The sequence below is a fragment of the Aethalodelphis obliquidens genome, unplaced genomic scaffold (genome assembly GCF_003676395.1).
Source record: "Aethalodelphis obliquidens isolate GAN/ISIS:26980383/991018 unplaced genomic scaffold, ASM367639v1 scaffold13, whole genome shotgun sequence".
NCBI classification, from domain to species: domain Eukaryota; kingdom Metazoa; phylum Chordata; class Mammalia; order Artiodactyla; family Delphinidae; genus Aethalodelphis; species Aethalodelphis obliquidens.
In genome coordinates this window covers 7,098,798-7,124,012 of record NW_020837957.1, presented here as the reverse complement: position 1 = coordinate 7,124,012, position 25,215 = coordinate 7,098,798, and the positions used below count along the sequence as shown (strand labels likewise).

At 32.9% G+C, this 25,215-nt stretch overlaps 1 protein-coding gene across 1 annotated transcript in view; it reads right to left on the bottom strand.

The window, feature by feature from the left end:
• LRRC7 (leucine rich repeat containing 7) overlaps positions 1 to 25,215 on the bottom strand; it is a 506,342-nt gene that overhangs the window by 224,952 nt on the left and 256,175 nt on the right. Inside the window, exons 7-8 of the mRNA XM_027114043.1 lie at positions 20,444 to 20,533; positions 16,605 to 16,661 (exon numbers count right to left, since the gene is read on the bottom strand). Coding sequence (XP_026969844.1) covers positions 16,605 to 16,661; positions 20,444 to 20,533 — 147 coding nt within the window. The remainder of the gene's footprint in view (positions 1 to 16,604; positions 16,662 to 20,443; positions 20,534 to 25,215) is intronic.

Sequence of the window (25,215 nt, the reverse complement as noted above, 5' to 3'; positions counted from 1 at the left end):
TTTTTTTTTTTTTTTTTTTTTTTTTTTGCTGTACGCGGGCCTCTCACTGTTGTGGTCTCTCCCGTTGCGGAGCACAGGCTCCACACGCGCAGGCCCAGCAGCCATGGCTCACGGGCCTAGCCGCTCCACAGCATGTGGGATCTTCCTGGACCGGGGCACGAACCGTGTCCCCTGCATCGGCAGGCGGACTCTCAACCACTGCGCCACCAGGGAAGCCCGACTCTATTCTTTGTATGTCACAGAATCAGTAAGAAGAGCCTTTGCTAAATATTTTCCTCACCACCAGTGATTATCTATTGCCCTTGCTTAACAGGAAGAATCACGAAGAAAACAGGTGCATTAGGGAAGAATTGGATTATTAAAACAAGTCAAACATATAAAAATACTTCCTAAGTTTTCATAAATTCAAGTGCGTTGTTTTAGGCAGAAATTCTCACATTTTTGTGTGTTCTCTGTAGGTTTTCTCATACTGTGAGTTGCGGTGGCATGTTTTGAATGCATTAAAAGATTCATGGCAACATTAAACAAATCAGCACTGATTCAATGCAATAGCTATGAGAGTATAACAATATCATACAATATTTATGAAAGCATCCAGAATGTTAAATTATTCCTGTTCATCCTTATATACGATTTGGCTGTTTGAATAATACTGCTCACTGCCTTTACCTGAACTGGAACTTGTTATAGCAGGTCATGGACCTGAACAAGGCAAAGCAAAAACAACATTTAAATGTTAATTGGAATTTGGCATGTATGTGAAGTGTTGATGGGGTTCTCATGTACCACAGCATTCTGGTTAAGAACAACTTTTCTAAATTGGCTGGAAATAATTCTAAGGATTTTGAATTTATCTTTATATGATCTTCATGGATATTCAGGAAATTGTATTTTTATCTAAGACAAGAACATTTTGAAAACATAACAGATCTTAACCTATTTACTATCAAGTAAGTATGGAAATAACAAAGAAAGGTGAATACTTGACTTTAAAATTGTAAAATGTATATAAATATCAGCAAATAACAAAATATACATCTTTTCATTATCCACTATGTGAACAAAAGATAATAATTTGATGTGTTTCTAAGATTGTTTCTATAAATAAACATCTTTCTTCAGTCACATTAATGATCAAGGCTTTGATTAATTGTTTTGACTTGAGTAAATCTGCCAGATTTCAGCATATGAATATGGGACACATAATGTCTGATTTGGAGTGTGGTGTACAGTAGTGCACATACAATATTGCCGGGTTGCAATTATGCTGTAGGTGTATTGCCTTCTGGTTATGCCGTCTGATTCCAAGATAAATATGAATTCTCTGAAAACAAATGACATTTATTTCTTCATTTATTCAACAATAATCGACTGATTGTTTACCTTTGTGCAAGGTAGGATGCTAGGCATTGAGGAGGTTACTATGATAAATAAGGTAAAAGGACTGAGAGGACAGTTCTTAGGAACTAGAGGTCAGAGAAAACAGGAAATGCAAAACGGGCACTTTTGCCATGGCAATTTAGTGCAAATATGTTATGACTCATGGTTTAGTGGGCCAGAGTGGGTGATTCTAATACCAGTATTTTGGCTTCCTGAGCAGTGGCTATCTGGATCCTGCTGTGTAACTGCCAGTGTGAGGTACAGCAGACAAAGCAGGAACAGAACTAGTAAACTTGGAACCCAGAGGCACTCTCAAAATTCCCAATTCAAAGGGTGAAAGAAAAAGGAGAAAAGAGAACATCCGGAGAGCCCATCTAGAATGGTAATACTGTGTAGCCCGCATGGGTATAGCCCCCTTCTCTATGAATTTCTTTTTATCTTGAGCAAGGACTGCTGAATATTTGAGTCCCTCTGAGAAGCTTCTCTTGGCTTCCTTTTTGTTCCCTCCCTCTGCAAGCTTAAGAACCATTTATTATGCATCCACTGCAGGTAAACATTATTTGGTATAATATATATGTAGTATTATCTACAGTGCCTAAGTACATGATATATGTGGGAAACTGAAGTTGAAAGAAGATAAGTCACTTGCTCTAAGGCACACAGTACTAAGGTGTGAAAGAGATTTCAATTCATGTTTGTCCTGTAGAGCCCAAGACCCCTTCTCTTGGCCGTGATGGTTTCCTTCTCTTGATGAAGGCAGGGAACCACAGGTTGAGTTAAGAAAAAATATTCCAGATTTTATTCTGTAAACCCCCAAACAATCACCAATTGAATTTTTGATTTTTAAAGCATATTGGTATATTCTGGAAATTTGAATTAGATTTTAAAAGAATATTTTTAATTTAACTATTAACCTGTTGGAACAGCTCATCTAACAGTTGTTTTTTTCAAAGCAATACTTATTTTTTATTACATAATTTTCAAGCAGTAACTTCATTATGTGTGAGATTAATAAAGATTTCTGGATTCCCTTTGCATCAGGCCACCCCAAGTATGATGATTAAAAAACAGTTTATGATATACCAAAAATTCTGTTCTTATTTAATCTTACTTGTTTAGTAGTCACAGAGGGAAAATCAGTATGAATTTTTGTTTGAAAATGCAAATAGAGAAAAGTAACAGAAAAATACTTTTTCAGAAGAAATTTTCGGGAAGTTAATTATCCTTGTTATAATTACATTCAAGGTTTCAACTTAAAAATAAGCCAGATTTACCTATTTAATACTTCTCAGGTAGAATAAGAATAGCAAACACAATCAAATTGTTTAACAGGATTTTGTATCATCTATCCAAAACCTTATAAATGGAATGTCTGCCAGAGTTTATAAGGGGGTAAATTTTATTCATGAACCAATATTGAATGTTAGCCATTATAGTTGATAGAAAACATACAAAATATTATATAAGTTACTGAACTACACCTGAAACAAGAATTTCAGGTTTCCCACTGTTACTATAAAAGGTAACATCTATCCCTTGCCCAAATCAATTGAATTCATATTTCTCATCTATTTTCTCCCACAGTTTGCTGAGTTTCAGTTTTGCTTTCATCTTGGATTGGACTTTTTCAACATACTTCTTCCTATGATAGTCCAAATACTTTTAAATGCAAAATTTCTTGTCAGGAATTTTATCTAAAAGGAAAAAATAAAAGGTGCTAATTTCTTAATGATAATTCAAGGAGAACAGAATTCCATTAAAATGTGGCTTATCTTAAAATTTCAGATAGATCACAGACCACCAAATAATGGTTCCTTCACTACAACGATCACACTGTGTATCATCTATTAGTGTTCTTTCTTTGTTGTGCTTTATTGTTCATAATAGCAGTCTCATCAAGGGGGTGTGTAGTAGCTGTATGTGGGTATCAGGGATGATTTAAAGATTTTGTAAACATTTCCAAGCAAAATGCATTTGATAAGCTACAGAAACTTTGGTAAACTACGTCTATAGAAAATTATAATTACTTTATGGATATTCTGGTACAAAGTGTTTTAAATGGTTTGCTTCCCAAGCAACAACATGTGGCCACCTAGAAGAGGTCATATTGCCTCACAGTACACTGTACCTTCATTATCTCTTTCTTTAGAACACATTTTCATTTTATATAATGCCATGGAAATTCATTCCATATAAAGAGTACTATAATAAATTTTCTTATAAAGAAACATAATCAAAGAATATACCCAGAGATGATATTTATTTTTTAAATTAAAGTAGATAACACATTGATTAACTAATCCAAGAAAGTAAATAAAGTCCATGTGTAACTAAGAGTGTCAGTTTAAGCCATACCTTTATATTGCTAACATTTTTTTCATTAACGTATAGTTGATTTACAATGTTGTGTTAATTTCTGCTGTACAGCAAAGTGATTCAGTTATACATACATATACATTCTTATACATTCATATACATTCTGTGGGATGTTAGTTCCCTGGCCAGGGATTGAACCCACACCCTCAGCAGTGAAAGTGTGGAGTCCTAACCACTGGACCACCAGGGAATTGCCCTACATTTTTTTTATATTGTTCTCCATTATGGTTTATCACAGGATATTGAATATAGTTCCCTGTGCTATACAGTAGGACCTTGCTATTTATCCGTTCTATATAATAGTTTGCATCTGTTAACCCCAAACTCCCATTCCATCCCTCCCCAACCACACCCGCCCCCTTGGCAGCTACATTGCTAATATTTTCTTAAAGACAAATTATAGCAACACCAACTTGACATCTGTAGTGTACTCTCTTCAAGGGTAAGGATGAGTGGGATGACTAAAATGTATGCGAGTGAAATAAAAAGAAAGAAAAACAATGAGCCTTATGCGTGACTTAATTTTTCAATAATCAAGAGCCAGCTGCAGTGGACAAATTATTTAATGAGAAAATATCACAGAGTTTAACTTTCTATTAATTTCTGGTTCTTACAATCAATCAGCTATACACCAGGTGCCCACTGAATGCTTGGCAATGTTTGAGGAACTAAAACACTTCTTTCCATGTTACACTGCCTGCCTTCATTCATCAAATGTTGTCTGAAAACCTTCCTTATGCTCCGCTTTGTTGCCAATAGAAAGATAAATAAGTTATAGTTCTTTCCTTTAAAAGCTTACAGTCTTCTTGGGGATATACTCATAGGCAACAAATCCAATATAACGTAATAAAGGCTATCGTAGAGACATGTACAAAATGCTGTGGTAGCAAAGTGGAAGGAATAATTACTTGTGCCTGCAGTGTCAGGAGACACTTTATAGAGAAAGTGGCATTTGCACTGTACTTTAAAGATTCAGAGTATATCAAAAAAGAGAGAAGGGCAAATAAGACATTTCTTCTGACCCTTTAATATCCTCAGTTACTTCCATCCTCCATCTTGGATTCTGTAGCCCCAGATACCAGTCACTCTTCTGTAAACACGTTCCCTTGCCCCTCTCCTCCATCTGGCATGCCTGGTAAACCAAGCCAGCTGTCTCCTTCTAAAACTGCAGCAATGTAACCGACTTTCTGAAGTCTGCTCAACTTTCCTGAATGGACTTCTTTCCCATATATAACCTTAAATTTCAAATGGACAGTCAACACTACCAGATGATTCTATGACACTGCCTTAGTGTATTCGCTTTCCCATTCTCTAAGAGACTTATCTTTCACACTTTCTCTCACCTCCTCAAATCTCCATTATTCCCTACTCCATCTCAGGTGATGACTCTTCATGCCTCATAGAGAAAATCAAAGCAATTGGTTGAGAATGTTCTTTCCACTCCCAAGCCATCAATCTATCTATATTTATATCTATTTTCTCTAGGATCCTTATGTTTCCATGTGAGAAGCATCCTTGCTTCTATGGCCACTTCCTCCACTTGTGCTCTGCATCCCATTCCCTCACTTCCTCAAGCATTTGGTCTTGTAGTTATTTTCCTTCTCTCCTGCATTATTAATTCTTTTGTTTCTACTGAACCATTCCCATCATCTTGCAAATATGCTTTAACATTATCCTTCTTAACAAATCCTTTTCCTGACACCATACTCCCATCCAGTAACTGCTACCTTTTCACTGTTCATTCTGCAACTAAACTCCTTGAAGGAACCATCTGTACTTGTTATCTTCTTTTGCTAATCCCTACTCTCTCCTCAACCACTCCAGTGAGGCTGCACATAATGCATTACTGAAATAGCTCTTACCAAGCTCCCATCAATGACCTAGATCTTGCTAATGCCAATGCTCAGTTTTCTGTTCCCATCATACTAGTGTTTGATACAATTGACTCCTCCCTCCCTCTTTTTTCTAGACTTCTGTGGCACTTCCTACATGTGGTTTCCTTCTTAACTCTCTGGCTGTTCACTCTGAGGATCTTCTGTAGAATCCCCTTCCATACTTAAACTATGAATATTAAAGTGTCCTAGGCTTAATTCTGGGTCCTCAATTCTTCTCTATTTATACTCTCAATTGGTTAACTCGACCAATGTCTTATTTTTAAATATCATCTATAGTGTGATAACTCTTAAATTTACATCTCTATCTTCCTGAGCATATGGTTTATGTATTCCACTGCCTACACTTGATGTTCTAATAGGCATCTCCAACTTTTCTTTGCCGAGATCAAACTTCCGATTCCCCACATCTGCTTCTCTTCAAATTTTCTCTACAACAGGAAATTATGCCACCAGTCACCTTGTTAGTCAAACCCAATCTTTGGGAATGCTCCTTAATTCCTCCTTAAATCCTTAACTTTTCCTATCACCACAGATTCTTTCCATCAGCAAGGTTCCACTTCCAAATGGATCCCAAATCTGACCACTTACCACCTCCAGAGTACAATCCTAGACAAAGCTACTGTCATTTATTTTCTACACTATGGCAATCATCTCCTAATTGGTGTCTTTTCAGTTTTGTCCACCTAGAACCTCTTCTCTGCAGAGTGGCCAGACAGATCTTTGTAAAGGTTTGGTCAAATCACACTTCTCCCTTGCTCAAATGCTCAAAGGGCTTTTCATTACAATTAGAAAATAGTCTTAATTTCCAAACATAGTTCACAAGGCACGTCATCATTTTGCCCCACCTGTCTCTCCAACCTCATCTCATACTCCTTCACTTTGTGCTCATTATGTTCTGGCTACACTGGCCTTTTTGCTCCTGACACATCAGGCTTGCTCCCATCACAAGTGTTTTTACACCTGCTGTTCCTTGTTGTTGCTTTTGTTCTTCCTCTAGAACTTCGTATTACTCTCATCATTTAAATCGTGCAAAGCCCACCTTTTCATAAAGGTCTTTTCTGACCAGCAAAGAATAAAACAAAGAATAAAGAATAAAAAAAATCAAAGAATAAAAAAAATCCAAAAACCAACACTCAACCAATTAAGCAAAAATACCCCCCAAATCCAATCACTTCCTATAACATCATCCTGTTTTCGTTATAGCAATTGCTTGTCTTATTCACTTATTTGTTTATGCGTTTGTCGTCTGTCTCCCTTAATTAAACTTGAAAGTTTTTGAAGAAAAGAGAATCTGTCTTTATTGTTCATTGTCATATTGTCATATCCTCTAGCACGTACAATAGTGTCTGACACATGTTAGGTACATACTCAATTAAAGTTTAAACTGACTTGTTCATTATATGAAGTGAGAATTTATTGGTAAGTGTACAGAGGCACAAACCTGCAAGTCATATTTAGGGGATTAAGTGGGGAGTAATTGGAGGGAACTTGGGGGTCAAGCTGTGAAGGGTCTTGAATGCCATGTTTAGTGGTTTGGACATTATTGTAAAGGAATGGGAAGCCAAAGATTTTAAATTCTGTCTTAAATAAAACCTTGAGTTATGAGATCTTCCTTTTATAAAACTAAAGTATGTCAAGTATATTTTAAAATGTATTTCTACTTAGTTGGATGTAATATTTAAAGAGATGCCCTTTAAGATTCTATTTAGTATAAGAAATGTTTTAACTTTTGCTTTTAAAATTTCATGAGATACTTAATCAAAATAAAGCTTTTGCCTCTAGGAATCTGTTTAATTTAGAAATGTTTTATGATAATCAGAAGAGTCAATAGCTTTAATGTAACTTAAACACACAATTTATTTATCTAAGTTGCTATTGAACATTTCTTAATAGAGATGTGTTATTCTTACTTTTTAACCACTTCATGTAGCATATTTTCTACCCCATCTTTATAGAACAAACAAAAATCTGAACAGCTAATGCTTGATAAGAGTCACAGTGCTTTAATCTGATTAATTTTATTTCTAATCTTACTTATAAAATTATACAGCATTTACTTTATAACTAGAAAAGATTGTTATTATGTACTAAATGTTAACAGAAGTACTTTTAATGTACTGAATTAAGTTTAACTATAAAGAGAAAATGAATAGAAATACAGTGTAGTTAGGTAAAAGTTTGGGATAATTTTGAATATAGATAATGTAAAACTAAACATAATGGAATAGGAAGTTCGGCAAGGAAGAATTCAGTTTTTTAAAGCCATAAAAGGGCAAACTAAAGTCTCATATTACTAAAAGGAAATGCAAAATATACATTCAAGGAAATTAATGTCAGGAAGTTAGTATCTTATGTGAATGTTTATTTTTAATATTGCTCAGGTATTGATCTTAAATGTCACAGAAACTGTGGAAAACTATAGCAACTTAGAAATATTTCTCTTTCGTCTGTTCAGCAGGAAATCAAGCTTTTTTAGGATGCATTTTGCATATTGAAAGACCTGAATTAACCCTGCCTTGAATAGAGAGAAGAGCAGAGGCACGAAGAAAACAGAAAATCTATGGAGAGTTAGATATATTTCACTTGTTTTCATGTGTCCTATTGAGGCAATTATGAGTAATAGTTTGTTGTTTACTCATCAAGAGTCTTTTAAAAGTGAAAATCAAAACAGGTGGCAGGGAAAGCTTTTCAAATGCTGAAATAAAACATATCTCCTAATGATTAGTTTTTTCATGCACTTTCTAAAATACCAGAGAAGGACCCTACTGAAAATCAATTCACCATTTCCTCTTGAGTGTCCACTGTTGCTGAAACTGTTCCATCCCAAAATTAGTAATTGGAAAGAAAAAAGCATGCTGCTCAGCAGTTGCTTCCTTGGGAGTTGGACTGTGGGGTTGGAGCTTCAAATAACATAGTCAAGATGACAAAAAAATCTTTCACAAAATGAAGTTTATTAGATTCCTGAGTCAAACTATAATCAGATCAAAATTTCTGCGAAACTCTGCCTTGAAAACACTCTAGCAGAGTTTCTAAGCTACCACTCTGAAAGCAGAATCCATGGCTAATTTCACAGCAAAAGTGATGGGAAAATTAAGGGATGATTTGAAGTTTTTCAGAGAGAAAAAGGGAAGGTTCTAAGAAAGATGCTTGGAGATACAAAGGTGCATTGTATACTGTATATCCCACTCTGTGGGATGGTGAATGTTGAAAGATAATGACACTGGAAATGTTGACTCTAAGCTGTGAAGTGTCTTGACATGTTTGTCTTCTGCAAGCTGTGGGCAGTTATTGTTTTTACATTGACATGTGTCATGGTGTATTTTAGTAAGAAAGCTCACTCTGACAAGAATAAGGAGACGGATTCCAATGGAGGAGATAGGAAGAATGAGTTACTGCAGGCTAAGACAGGTAATATTAAAGACCTCAAGTAGGGCAATGACAGAAAGTAGAGAAGAGTGTTTAGATGTGGCATAAGTTGATGGACAGAGGATTTGGGGGTAGTAGGAGAGGAAAATAGAATTGAGATTTCTAATTTCTGTAATTAGGTGGATGGTACTGTCACTAAGCAGTATATAATAAGATGCCTGGTATTTCTATTTGGTTTGGTTTGGTTTGATTTGTTTTTTCTTGGAGTGGTGAGTGGAGAAGAGAGATGAAGGAGATTTCAGTTTTGATATGTGGTGAATAGTCCCTCTGAGTTCTGGCTATTGGAATATGGAATTTGAAATCAAGTAAATGTGTGCAATTCACCATATCTGAGACCACAGGAATAGTCTGTTAGCTAGGTCCTTTGTGTCTTTATATATTTTTACAAGACTCTGAGACCAAGATCAACACTAATGTAAAGTTCAGAATATATTATATCTTTAGTAAAGATACTACATTTTTTCATAGAGGGGAGAGCAAAAAGCCACATTAAATTGTTTGAATTTGGAAATCTGCAAATGTTGAATATGTTCCTCTCAGTTCTTGTTGAGAGTTTTTATTTATTTTTTTATCATGTCTTTTACGATCTGAGTTCAATTCACCCAAAGAAACTACAAACCTTAAAAAGAAAAAAAAATAGTCTTTAAGAATTGATTAGTAGCTTCATTTGCAAATATTTTCTCCCATTCTGAGGGTTGTCTTTTCATCTCATTTATGCTAATCTTTCCTTGAATGCTTTTAAGTTGTCTAAGCACCATAGAACACACTTTTGTTTAAATGCTTTTCTGGTTCTAAATAATCATGACTCATTTTTATCAACTATTATGCAAAATATATTTCACAGTTTAAAGAAGGCAATGACCACCCAATATTCTTTTAAAATAAAGACACTGAAGTTCAAAGAAGTTAAATAATTCATAAACAAGAAGCAAGGGCCTGAATACAAGTCCAGGTTTGTCTGACTGCAAAGTATACCCTCATTCAAGTACATTCTGGCTCTTCTTAGGTGAAATAGAACTAAGTATAGGATAATTGTTCCATGAGAGACTAAGCCTTGAGAGCTTATTTAACTGAAGTCATAGCACTTTCAATCTCGCTATTATACCAGGCCGTTTTCATCTTTTGGTAAATTTAATCATCAGGGATCAGAGTGGCTATTGATTGAAGTATTCTGAAAAGAGCGATTTGATCCCATGGTTTTATGTGGTTTTTGTGCCCTCCCCCAACTCCTCACTGGACTCGACACAACCTTAGCTAACCATAATACTCTCAACCTTAATTTTATGTTGAAAATACAAGGATAAAAAGAAATATAATTAGCTCACATGTTAGGGAGCTCACACTCTTTTGTGAATCCTTGGAAAGCACATGTTTGATCATTTAAAAGGGAATCTAATAATTATATTGTTAGAATGCATTATAATTTGTTGAATGCTTTTAAATATAACATGTCATAATTATCACTTATTTCAGTTGAATTTAAAATATAAGACCCTGTGAGAAGAAGTAAAAAAAAATCCTAGTTCTAAGTGCAATCCTCTAATCCACTAATACGGTTACCCTTGATTAGCTAGCTTGTCACATTATCACCTTCGATAAAGAAAACCCAGAATGGGAGGGTACCATGGGTGTAACAAAACACCATACCTTGTAAATTGATATTCATTCGTAAAAGCATAAGGTAGTACCATTATAAAAACACACTGTATTCAGTTATGCATTACAGTCACAAAAACAGTTAATAGAAACATCAAAAAGCTATTCTGTAAGCTGTGCCTGACAAACGAATTTTTTGTTACAATAGCACTAAGGAAACTATTGATGTATTTCATTGTAGTAACCAGTACAGTAATGCCAAATGAGATAAATTCATTAATAGGACACTGAAATGAGAATAGAAAATGACTTAGTCACAGCTGTCCAGTTTAGAATACATATTATTTTATGACTTTTTCTTCATTATGCTGACAATGATAACTGGTAGGAAAATAGATAATAAAGGAAGAGAGGTTTTAAAAAAGAAAACATGACAAATACATTATATTTTTGTAAGTCTGCTTAAAGAGTAATCTTATTTAAAAATATATAAATGAACTTATATGAAAACTAAAGACATGTTATTTGCAAACAAACAGAAATTTGAGAGGAAATTATGAATATGGAGTATTTATTGCCATTCAGGTTAGGAAAAAATCCACAATATATATATTATTCACATATATAAAACCTCTATCACTGAAATTCTCATTTTTATAAATAGTTAAGCATTTTAGCACCTAAATACATACTCTCACCTGGCCCTCTATATCTACAAGCATTTCGGACATAAAGCTGATAATTTCCTCAGTGTTAATAGTGTTTATTTTTAAATGTTTAAAGAATTTTTGTATGAAAATAGCTTTTTAAAATAAGTTTTTATGTTGAAACAATGCAAAAAATTATAAAAAGCTTCAAAGTACTATACAAATAACTTTTCTGATCTACTCGATGGTAAATTGCAAACCTGGTGTCCCATCATTCCCCAGTACTTTAGTGTGTATTTGTTACAAACAAGAACATTCTCCTACCAAACCAAAACAACCATCCAAATTAGGAAATTAACATTGATACATTGCTACCATCTAATCATCAGACCCTACCCAAGTTTTGCCAGGTGTCCCAATAATTTTTTTTTTTAATAGCAGAAGAACCAATTCAGAAACACTGCTTTTAGTTATAATGCCTCTTTAGTCTTCAGTCTGAAACATTCCCTCCGTCTTTTCTTAACTTTCATGATCTAGCGTCTCTCATTAACAGTGCTCTAATGTACCTCTGGTTTCAATTTATATTTATAATTCAAGGGGATCTTTTTCTTAGAGTATTTCCAGATAACATACTATGCTTCTGCGCCTTCTGTGAATATATGTGTGTTGTGTGTGTGTCTTTAGACATTCACAGAGGGGGAATACTGTAGAGTTTCTGAACCTTTGTCTTTGGGTGGGGGGGAACACAATAAAAGCAATGATGCTCAAGGAATAAAATCATGTAAATAATAGATACATCATTTACTAGTTTTCAAGCTTACATAGCCTAGAAGTTTCAAAGTATCTTTCATGCTTATACTTGGAAAGTCTTCCTTTCAATTATTCCTTAATGATTTTTTTCTATGGAGAGTCCAAAAATTGTCATAGATGATAGTGAAATAGAATTCAATTAACAACCCCAAAGAAAATTTGCTCAATAAAATGTTATATTTTGAGTGAATATTCTAGAAACAGTTATATGATTAAAATAATCCACTCAACAAATTTGGTTCTTTAAAATTGAGAGGGCCCTCTATTTGGTGCTCTGTCATAGTATACTAGGTATTTTGACAAGGCTTATTTTACATAAAAAGCTAAATCTACTTCTAGGTGAAAATAAAAATGTGAAAACTCACAATGGGCTATGAATATATTGGAAATAGAGACAATTCGGATTTTACAATTAATATGTTTCTGGATTCCATAGCTTTTTCCAGCTTCACAAACAGTCTAGGATCTAAAAGAAGTCGTTGCTACTTCAGACTTATAATTTCTCTAATTGAATCCCTTCTTCTAACAACTCTTAGAGTTCCTTATCCACCAAGTTCATCCATTTTTCCCTTTTTGGATTTGTTCACCAGGGTTTACTTACTTATTGATATTTCCCCAGCAATTCCACTGCAACATGTTTGAAATTTTCCTCTCTTAGTTATTCTATTATGACAGCGGATCGAGGAATCACATTTCATGCCTTGTGTTCCCAGGTGGCAGGGCAAATATAAACATTAATATTAGCTTAACCTGTGTTTCCTTTCTTCATATTATTTCATATTTTTATAATTATCACAGACAAATTTACACAACATCATATTTTGGCTCAATTTGAAACAAAGTCACAGTCATAATGTTATCAATGGACAGGCCATATTTTAACTTTAAGGTTTTAGAAAAATTGTCATAAAAATGGAAAATGTTTATTTAAAGATAAAACCCACCATTATTACTAACCATTTGTATGCTGTTACGTTACCTCCATGGAAATGGTTCCTCAATTTCATTTTAAAATATTATCTTATCCCTTTATTTTCATCTTGACATATGTTTCTTAACTAAATGTATCACTTTTTAATGACAAAGTCAAAGAAATAAGTCATAATACTTTTGGACTTTCTTTACTTGTTATAAATATTAATTGCCTTAATTTGAAATTATTTTCTTCCATTGTCATGACTTGGTTATTATATGTAACTTGAAACCACCTGAAGAAGAGAGAGAGAGAGAGAGAGAGAGAGAGAGAGAGTGTGTGTGTGTGTGTGTGTGTGTGTGTGTGTGTGTGTAGGTTTAAAATTCAAGGCTCAGATATCAGCCATTGAGAATCCACTAACCATTTATTCTTTTTGCCTTCATGATGCTCACCAAAGACTCATCTTATTTTAATATTTTGTATCTTATATTATTTTCTATGGGAAAAAATAATCAAGTGACACAAAATGTCCAGGTCACATGACAGATATTTCTCATTGTGAATCAATATATCAGCATTCTTGTTTATTTATTGAGTACTCCCCTATATGCTGGGCACTGCTTTAGGCACGGGAGATTCAGCAGTGACAAAACAGAAAAAATTCCTTTTCTGAACAGAACTTATGTTCTCCTGAGGAGATCATCTCCAAGCAAACAAAAAGTCAATACAATTTAGAGAACCATAAGTGTGAAAAATCAAATGGAAGAGTGAAATGGTATAAAGGCTAAGGGGGAGCAACCTTATATGATGTGATCGGGGAAAGCCTCCAAGGAGGCACCATTTGAAGAAAGATAGGAATCCTAAGGAAGCTCTAGCCTGAAAAGATTTGAGGTAAGAGAATTCCAGAGAGAAACAGATAGTGCAAAAGCTCCAAAATGGGAACAAATTCATTTTTAGACTACCCTTCAAAATTAATTAAGAGGATAATTCTGCTATGAGGACAAATTTTATCATAGAAGTGAAAGGGTTTTTCTTTTTGGTTATCTAGTTTTTTCCAGATATTCAATGTCCTCAATTATTACACACAATCAAGAATGACTGTGTCAATGAGTTTTAAGCAAATGTGTACCTTAGGAAAGGAACAGTGTGAAAAAATTGATAATACTAAGTTCTATTTAATAACAGAAAGAATTTGTCCTAGAATCTGCACATATCAAAATGTCTCTATCAGTTTACTTTAAAGAGACATTTTAATGTACGTTATATCATAATTCTTCACATTTTTACATTTTTCATAGCTTGCCAGGCATTTAGACTTTAAGACAGAAGATGAAAAGAAGAGAAAATCCCTGAAGACCTGCTAAAGATTTGACATCTTGTTTGTGTCCATGAGGAAATCATGAGCTACCTCTTCTTGGAGTAATTATTAAAAAGTTAAATTGTTTTTCATAAAACTATCTTTCTTCCTTTATTTTCATTAGAAGTGTAAAAATAAAGGAAGTAGAAAGCTCTCATATGTCTCTCTATTACAGGTCTAGATTGGTGATCAGAAGGTACTACATATAATACATAGTAAAAACAGAGTTTATCTTTATTCACGACAGAACTTTCTGCAATTCTCATTTTTATAGACATCAAAACTAGGATAAAGTTCACCATACAAATGCATGCCCTTGGTTCTTCTGATTTTTGTCTATAAGGTAAAAAATAAGCATACTAGATTGAAAATAATTTTTCAGATTTTTTAAATGTAAAAACTGTAACAGCTATACAAATTGTACAAATATAACAGTCTACCAAGGAGACCCCGTGTCATTTCCACACATCTTTACAAGTTTTTTTTAAAAATGCCAAACAAAGGTAAATGCATATTATTCTACTTATTTGAATTCTGTTTGATACTGGGCCACTGTCTCACAGCCTACAGAATACCCATTCACCAATTATGAGCATTGTTACTCATTACTCTGAACTGTTCAGACATCTATCTCATATAAAGTCCATATTACCCATCTATGGTCAGGCTTTATATTTAAAATTTATATTTTAAAAATACATATTTAAAAACCTGACAACCTGTATCAGATTTATTTTTTATTTCATATCAAAACTGTTATTTAAGAGCAGAGGGGAAAGATTCTCCTCCACACCATCAATATTTTCTCTTTGACCCAAATGTTCATGTTTAGGTGAAGGAGACAATTGCTCTTTCACCATAGTTTAGTGTGTAATTAGCCTTGTTTTCACTCTACTTTAAATGTAGACATTTAAAATATGGGGGATGGAAATGCATTTGCAGTAGATTAATGCTGAACAAGTAACACTTTCAACCATATTCGCATTTCTGTTTGTGCCCCCAATGTGGAAGAGGTGCCTTCCAAGACTATGCATAGTGCTTTGGCTTAGAGAAAGACCACTCAAAAGTGCAGGGTATCCAGATATGGTGACATTCCTCCTTTTCACTTTCTTTCCTTGTCTTCCACTTATGGAGGAATGAATAGATGTTTTATCTCTATGTATATATTTAAATTAAATCTGTATAATTATTGAAAACTTTATATTGCCCTGACAGAATTTTTGTACATATCTATGTAACAAAATGTACTTGAGAGTATTGTATTGATATAAAAAAATCAATGAAATTCAGTGTAGTTTTCTTAGAGAAGGAATATAAAAAGAAAAAAATAGAATTAAGTTTTGGTTCAGCAGACGAAAGGTCTCTAAATCCTGCTGATATGTTTCAAAAATTAATCACTGTACTCAATATTTTTCAGCAATACTGCAGGAGGGTTAAAATAGCAACATAGTACTTTCAATATTTTAACTGTAGTATATACAAGTCATAATTATTTATTTGAGTAAAAAGAATCCCCACTTTAAATAATTTTTGAGTTTCAAAGATATTTTTTTCTGTACAGCACAAAATTCTATCATTAGACATAAATAAGGCAAAGCAGGATGAAACAAGTTTATTAAACTAAACATTGAATAAAATGTTGGAGATTAGTTTTGACATAAAAATATTCTGTATTTTTATGTAAACCAGATTTTGAACAGACTATTAAAAAGGTACAGTTTGAAAGAATGTATAAATATAAAATTTCTGCCAAATCATTTTAGGATCTCTAAGAACATTTTAATCATTTTTATGAAATATTTTTGTGTATTTTTGATTTAAAAACTGAAAATTATCTCAAACCATAAATTAACTTGAAATGTTAAACAGTCTATTAGGTTGAACCTTTTGAAACTGTTGATTGTTTGGGGGCTATAAAAATGTCAGTTTCTTAAGTTTCAATGCAGTAACTTCCTGGTGTGTATGTTTAAGAAGAATCTTAAATGGACTCTTCCCACCTTCACTTGTAATTACACAGTTTTATAAAGCAGATACATTCTTAATGTGAATCCTTTATAATACACTGTACATTTTAGCCTCTAGAAAAAAATTGTAGAAAAATTAACTCAATCATAATGACAAAGCATAGCCAAGACAAAAATAGCTGTCTTTTTCCTACTAGTGAAAAATCACAATTCAAATTTAGAAAATACTCAGCCACTTACTTTGGTAGAGTTTTCAAGTGATTTTCTCTTAACTCCAATATCCGCAATTTGGCAAGTCTGTAGAAATAAATTTAAAAATTGCTTCTTAATATTTCTCTATAAAACAATATTCTTATGGTAAAGTAAACTGTTACTTTATTATCCAAACAACTATGTCCAAACATTACATAGCATGGTTACAGATTTTTAAGAATTATGCAAATTGGTTATGAGTAGGGTTGCATCAACATTGGAGAATAACAAATATCCCTTTCCTAAAAATGAAGTTCTTTCAAAGATATCATTGAGACCAAGTCATCTAAATCTCCTATGTTTTATAAAATTATATTCACTGTTGTTTGACTGTATGCATTCAACAGATTATTGAATATCTACTAAATACTAGATGCTGCATTCACTGAAACATGGTGATACTTCCACTCAAGAGACAATAAATGAATTTTTAACACAAATAATATAGCATAGTGGTTAAAATCTTGAGCTTTGTGATCAGACAGATCTGGTTAATCTTCAGACTCTCTCATATCCTATCTGTTTTTTGCCGTGTGACACTGGGCAAATTAATTAACTCCTCATAACTCCAGTTTCCTCATCTATAATGAGTATGTGATAATAGTACAAAATTTATAGGGTTTTGAATATTAAATGATGTCACACATGTAAAGCATAATGCCTGGCACACCATAAGTTTTAGTATGTGTTAGGTTATTACTATTCTTTAAATGAAAAATGGGAAAAGTGCTATAATATACCATATTTAATTGACTCTGAGATTAACATCTGAACATTTCAAGTGGATGCACATTTAAAAATGTATAGTATCATCTATCGTATGACAGTACTGGAGTTGGAATAATCTTGTGAAGGGGATGAGAAGTGTTCACAGTTTCTGTTGCTTGCATAACATTTGTAATTAGAAATGCATTTCACATTTAAGTATTTGTTAGTGTTTGCAATCTGGGACATGCTATTGTTACTAATGCCTATACTGAGCTTTAAAATGTACTCAGTTGAGGCTACTTTAGGACAAATATTAATTGAATTATCCAAATCCTTAGTGATGTGGGAATATTTCACTATTTGAACTATACAATTCACCTACAAGGTCCCATATATACTGTGCTTTTAGATATTCAACTAGTTCTCTTCTCCTTTCCTTTGTGTTTTGAGTTCTACCAAATTTCCAATTTAATTTTAATCTTATAACTCAATCTTTATTTGAAATAAAGTAATTTAGTTCTTCAGAGCATGGGTATATCACTAGTTAAAGAAGTTTCTTAAACATTTATATATCTCAAATCTTCATATTTGTACTGTTGTAATATTTTATGACTTAGTTTGGCCTTTAGGGGCACTAAATCTCAGGTTTTGGAAAGTATCTTAAAACATTCTTTGTTAAATTATCCAGCTGAAAGTTATAGAGCTTTTTAGATTACAATAATAAAATAGAGCATTTTTTGGGCAGACAATTCACATAAAATTTAATTCTAATTTCTAAGTGGTTTGGGTTTTGATATTATGTTATCTGATTGCCCAAATTTCTTCCCCTATATTAGGACTAGTAAAAAAGAATGGACAAAATGCAAAAGTATGTCTTAGGGAGATAAACATTTCCTGATTTAATAAACCAAAGGTATATTTGTAGTGTTATCATCAGTACCGGAAGGAAAATCTACTTTATGTGGACAAACGGTGAAGTATCAATTCATTTAGAAACGAGGCAAATGCTCTTTTGAATATCTGTGAATTTTCAGAACTTCCCAAGTGTATGGTATTCATAGGTATTGTGAAATCATGATCTACAAAAGTAAGGGAATTTGGAAGAAACTTTCGAGGTGATTTCTGTATGCAAATGGAGGCTGCTACCTGTTAAGGGACTTCATTATTCCACTGGGTTCTTCTTAATGTCATATATTAGCTTCTGCCAACAAATTGGTGTCGAGTTACACTCAGTCAGTTATTTGAACAATTTTAAAGATGATCATTTAGAAAAATGCAGTTAACGATAAACTTAAAATGTCTTAACTTTCAAGATATATCTTTTATATTTAAAATAGCCAAGACATGGAAAGAAAGTTTCCATTGACAGATAAATGGATAAAGAAAATGTGTGCATATATATGTATGCATGTGTGTGTGTGTATATATATATATATATATATATTTATAAAAATATATATATAAATATATATATATTCCTGCCATTTGCAACAACATGGATGGACCTTGAGGGCATTATGCTGAGTGAAATAAGTTGGGCAGAGAAAGACAAATACTGCGTGATCTCGCTTACATGTGAAATCTAAAAAGAAAAAAAAACCTCATAGAAAAAGAGATCAGATTTGTGGTTACTAGAGGTGGGGGTGGGGTGGGGGAAACTGGGTGAAGGTAGTCAAAAGACACAACTTTACAGTTATAAGATAAATAAGTACTAGGGATGTAATGCACAACAGTATTACTATAGTTAACACTGCTGTATGGCACATGGTATATTTGAAAGCTCCTAAGAGAGTAAATTCTAAAAATTTTCACAAGGCAAAAAACTTTTTCTTTGTAATTATATGAGGTAATGGATGTAAACTAAATTTATTGTCCTAATCATTTTGTAATAAATTTGTCATTACTATGTTATATACCTTAAACTCATATAGTGCTGTGTCAATTATACCTCAATAAAACTGAAAGAAAAAAATTCACTCTAGAACATCTAGAAAACATTGAAAATATAAAGATGAAAATAAAAATCATCCATAATTTCACTTCCAAGGAAATAGTCTTTTATTTCATGTACATTCATATTAGTATGGAAAACACAGTTTATATATAGCTATGATATGTTTTGAACATAACATCATAGGAATTAATAGATATTCCTCTAGGCAAGATTATAAATTGCTACATGGTATTGTCATATGGATGTACCATAATATATTCAACCAATCTCCTAGATGGATGTGTGCTTCCATATTTTTCATATTGTAAATAATGATAAACATCCTTGTCCATAAATCCTAGTGTGATACATGATGATATGATACATTTCTAGAAATGAATTACAAAGGCAGTGGTTGTAAATATTTTCAAATCTTTTAAAGCACACTGCCCTGCAAGGAGTATATAACATTCTGCAGTTTCATCAGCAGTGTGAGGTTATCTCTTTCCTCATGGTCTATAAATAACTTTACACTTTTTATAACATGCTAGAGCACAAAGCCCCTTTGTTGTCATATTAATTTGTACTATTTTTATTATTTATGATGATAAACATTTTTTGTGTTGCCAATTTGTACATTTATTATGAACTGCCAGTATGTGTCATTTACCCATTTTTTTCTAATGAGAACTTTAACTTCATACTCATTTGTAAGAATTCTTTATGAGTTAAGGATATAATTTACTTTCCATATTCAGTGGAAATATTTTCCTATTTATTGTTTTACCTTAATTTAAAAACTATTTTCTAATATTATTTTATTTTAAAAGCATTTTACAAATTCAAATCTATCCATTTATGATATTTTCTTTTGTTTCTATGCTATAAAGGCATTTTCCAACCCAAGAGTCAAAAATATCCATGTGCATATTTTTCCAGATCATTTCTGATTTTATTTTTTTATATTTAACTCTTTAACTCATCTGGAATTTGATTATTAATGACATGTAAAGACCTAACTTTATTTTTTGCAAAATGTTTCATTAATTGACATGGTCTCATTTACTGGACAAGAATAAGGGTGTCTTTAATTCCAATGGTCACTTTTGAAGCCTCACCTACTGGTGCTGGTACAGTACTTATCTAAAGTGAAAGACAATGTATCGTTTAAACTTCTTATTCTTACCTTCCAAAATTGGCTGGAAGAAATTCAAGAAAGGCATCATTCAGGTAGAGCTGGGTCAGGTTTAGAAGCTGTGTGAAGCCATCAGGGAGTCTAGAAAGGAGTTAAAGGTTTAGTCATTGCATAGATGTTGCCATAGAAACAGAACAAAAAATATATCTCTAAGGAGAAAAAATAGAAGTGTAATACATTTTCAACTCTCCTTCAGTATCACAGTAATGGAAGAATTTACTGAGCATGTTGTTACAGCTTGAAAATTTTGCCTGTTATTTAAATAAATTGGCATTCACCCACCTCCACACTGCTTTCCTATGCTGAGATTTATGTCATTGCCAAAGTCAGAGACATCATTTCTTACTGTTGCCCTAACCTTATACACACCAGTGAGATATTTTTATGGAAATTTCAAGTTGTATGACATGTTTTGTAATTTTAAATTTAATGTTCTTTCTCAATAGCATATTCACATATATAGTCAGGCAATGCTATCTACTCATTCAGTTAATCATTAAAATTTGTCTACAGTTTGTGACAATGATGACTAAAGCTGCCCAACATGAAAAGGGAAGGAGTATTTTGTCCCTTTAACTGATAATTTCTTTAACGCAGGCCCAACATACATGTACATTATAATTCAAATTGATCCAATTCATGTGCATTGAATAAAAACATTGTCACAGTAATTAAACCGAATCCTAAAGAGTTTAAGAAGCACTAAAAGAGTTGAGAAAATATCCTATGGGAAAATCTTACTACTTAGATAAAACAATTATTTGAAATGTTTAAGTAAGTTTTACCAAAAAGATTTAACTCCAGGATTTTTCTCAAAAGGATATTATTTTTTAATAATTAAATTTCTACTTAAAAATTTTAATGTCTTTATCTAGGCTTTAGACAAGACCATATTCTTTCACAAAATACTTCTAAATACTGTTCATATCTGCTTTCCCCTAAAATTCCAACCTATATCCTTCCTTGAATTTACTGACAAAATTATTTAAAGAGCTGCCTCTACTCACTATTTTTTTACTTTACTCTGCAAGCTATTGCTTTCTGGCATCTACCCTAACTCTATTACTGAAACTGCACTCACCAAAGGCTCTTAAGCCCTAATTCCATTAACTTCATTTCATTTCGTAACCCACATTGCCTAGCAACAGTTGCCATCACTGATTGTTCTCTCCTTCTGGACTTCTAATATACTCTACCTGCTCTTCCCCCTACTCCTGGAAAACTATATCTGAGTTTCATTGCATGGTTTCTCTTCCTCTGACCAATCTTTGGTTATGAAATGTTTTATGTATATAAAAGAGTATAGCAGAACACTCTATACATAAATCACAGCAAGTTCCTTTTTGACCCACCCCCTGGAGAAATGGAGATAAAAACAAAAATAAACAAATGGGACCTAATGAAACTTAAAAGCTTTTGCACAGCAAAGGAAACCATAAACAAGATGAAAAGACAACCCTCAGAATGGGAGAAAATATTTGCAAATGAATCAACTGACAAAGGAGTAACCTCCAAAATTTACAAGCAGCTCATGCAACTCCATAACAAAAAAACAAACAGCCCAATCCAAAAATGGGCGGAAGACCTAAACAGACATTTCTCCAAAGAAGATATACAGATTGCCAACAAACACACAAAAGAATGCTCAACATCACTAATCATTAGAGAAATGCAAGTCAAAACTACAATGAGGTATCATCTCTCACCAGTCAGAATGGCCATCATCTAAAAATCTACAAACAATAAATGCTGGAGAGGGTGTGGAGAAAAGGGAACCCTCTTGCACTGTTGGTGGGAATGTAAATTGATACAGCCACTATGGAGAATAGTATGGAGGTTCCTTAAAAAAACTAAAAATAGAACTACCATATGACCCAGCAATCCTACCACTGGGCATATACCCTGAGAAAACAATAATTCAAAAAGAGTCATGTACCCCAATGTTCATTGCAGTTCTATTTACAATAGCTAGGACATGGAAGCAACCTAAATGTCCATCGACAGATGAATGGATAAAGAAGATGTGGCACATATGTACAATGGAATATTACTCAGCCATAAAAAGAAACGAAATTGAGTTATTTGTAGTGAGGTGGATGGATCTAGAGTCTGTCATTCAGAGTTAAGTAAGTCAGAAAGAGAAAAACAAATACAGTATGCTAACACATATATATGGAATCTAAAAAAAAAAAAAGTTTCTGAAGAAACTTAGGGTTAGGACAGGAATAAAGATGCAGACATAGAGAATGTACTTGAGGACACAGGGAAGGGGAAGGGTAAGCTGGGACAAAGTGAGATAGTGGCATGGACTCATATATACTACCAAGTGTAAAATAGATAGCTAGTGGGAAGCTGTCGCATAGCACAGGGAGATCAGTTCCGTGCTTTGTGACCACCTAGAGGAGTGGGATAGGGAGGAAGGGTGGGAGGGAGATGCAAGAGGGAGGAGATATGGGGATATATGTATATGTATAGCTGATTCACTTTGTTATAAAGCAGAAACTAACACACCATTGTAAAGCAATTATACTCCAATAAAGATGTTAAAAAAAAATAAAAGAGTATGTATGTACCCACAGTATAATTTAATAAATAGAATCGGTACCTTTAACACCCTCTAGGTGTCCCTCCCTGACTACATCTATTTGCTCCACAAATTCCTGAATGATGTTTACTTTTCTGCTTTTTAAGGAGTTTTACCACACCTATTTAAATCCCTAAAAAAAGAAAAAAGTCACATGGTTTTGCATGTTTTTGAACATTATGTTGCATGTTTTTGAACATTGCATGTTTTGAACATCAAATCATACTATGAATATTTTTCTGAGACTTTTAATAATTCATATTATTAAATAATTCACTGATTAGTTAAATGAAATTCATTCATTTTGAGGTAGGTGACTGATCACCATAGCATAGTATTCCACTGTATGAATATACCACTATTTATTTATCATTCTCTATCTAATTGAACATTACAGCTGCTTCTAGTTTTTTGTTTGTATTTCTGTTATATGTTCTATTTATTTTTAACATATATTCTGGTGTACAAGAGTTTACTTAAGTTATATTTCTGGTTACAAGAGATTAATATCCCTATGAATAGGTCTCAGCTAATGACTAGAAGGAGTATAAATACCTCAGCTCCCTCACCCATTGTGCTTAACAAGTCTGTGATATATGTTTAAACTGTTTCCCAGCGTTTCCCACAAAGATTAAGGTCCAGTGGTCCATACTAGTAAATAGCTTGATAACATATCTTTAACTGGTATTTTCTTAGATTATTTTCTAAATATATTGCTTGAATTACTTTCTAAACTTTTCTGCTGGGGGACCCAAACTAAACACAATTAATATTTGTATATCAATTTGGTAGGAATTCTTTATACACTCTTAAGACACTGATCTTATATGTATAATTTTTGCTACAAATATCTTGGTTCAATTTGTATTTTGGAGTTGGATTGTTTGTATCTGGCTTCATAGAGGATGTTTCCATAAATTTGCTCCCAAAGGGAGGTAGGATTCATAAAAACAGAAAAGAGAGAGAAAGGAGGCAGGGGAGGAGTGAGGGGTTCTATAACATAGAGGTAAGAATTCACCTGAGATGGGTGACAAAGAGAAGATGAGTTCTAGAGGGAATACTTTATGTATAAGAGTATTAGAAATTAAGATTTGAGAATATTAGTAGGGGACAGGATTTATAGGATACTTAATGCTTGAGGCAAAGTTTTGAACTTTATCCTATAAGATTAAAAAGAATTTATTGTAGATCTTTGTTTTTCTCTATTTTTTGCTTTCTATAATACATTAGAGCTCATATGCTGATAGTAAAATAGTTTTTATGATAATGGCACAGATGTCCAATAGATTACAATTCAATTTAACTACTATCTTACTTTGATGTCCTTTTGGTTTCTATAGTCATTTGAGAAAATAAATCATTTATGACTTTTCAAAAAAGAAGATTAAAATGTGTAAAATGAGAAGAATGTTAAAACTTTTTATCTAATAATTTATTTTAACATTGTAACTATTAATAAATAAAAATCCTTTAAAAACACCAATTTTCTAGTTATAGGGACAGTTTGAACTACTCAGCTTACCTTAATCTATTTTTCCACACATGTATGCACTAAATGGTATTACATTGTACTACTTCTTTTGATAAAAAATATATCTCTTTAGGCTGCTTCTCTGGCAAAGTTAATCATGTAAGAAAATCTGGCTCTTACATAGAACACTTCTCTAAGGATTTAAGAATTGACTACACTGGGCAGATTCCAATTGCAAAATTGGACTGCCAAAAATAAGTTATATGAAAAAACCAGAATACAAAGTAAGACAGTTGTTTCAGTCTGCTTATAAACAAAGATGTGTTGACACTGTATATCGAATCTTTCTTTTCTAAAAATGTAGAATTAAAAGGTATATTTATACAGTATGTCTTGTTTAATAGCATGTGTATTTTTTATTTCAATTTACTTAAATAAGAATTTGTTGAATGGTTACTCTGCACTGAGATTCAAAATTAATGCTTTCTTCCTCATCTTCTCCACAGCATTATATTCATAGGTTTAGCAAAATGCTTATAACAATTATATTTTATACAAGTTTTGGGAATTTTTTATTCCTGGAATAGATTATACATTCTTTGAGGACAAGGAATTTTTTTAATCTCTGCAATAATCTAGTATTGTATTTTGAAAACATATTATTTGAAAATATATATTCAGTAGGTCTGCTAAACAGATATTCAACTT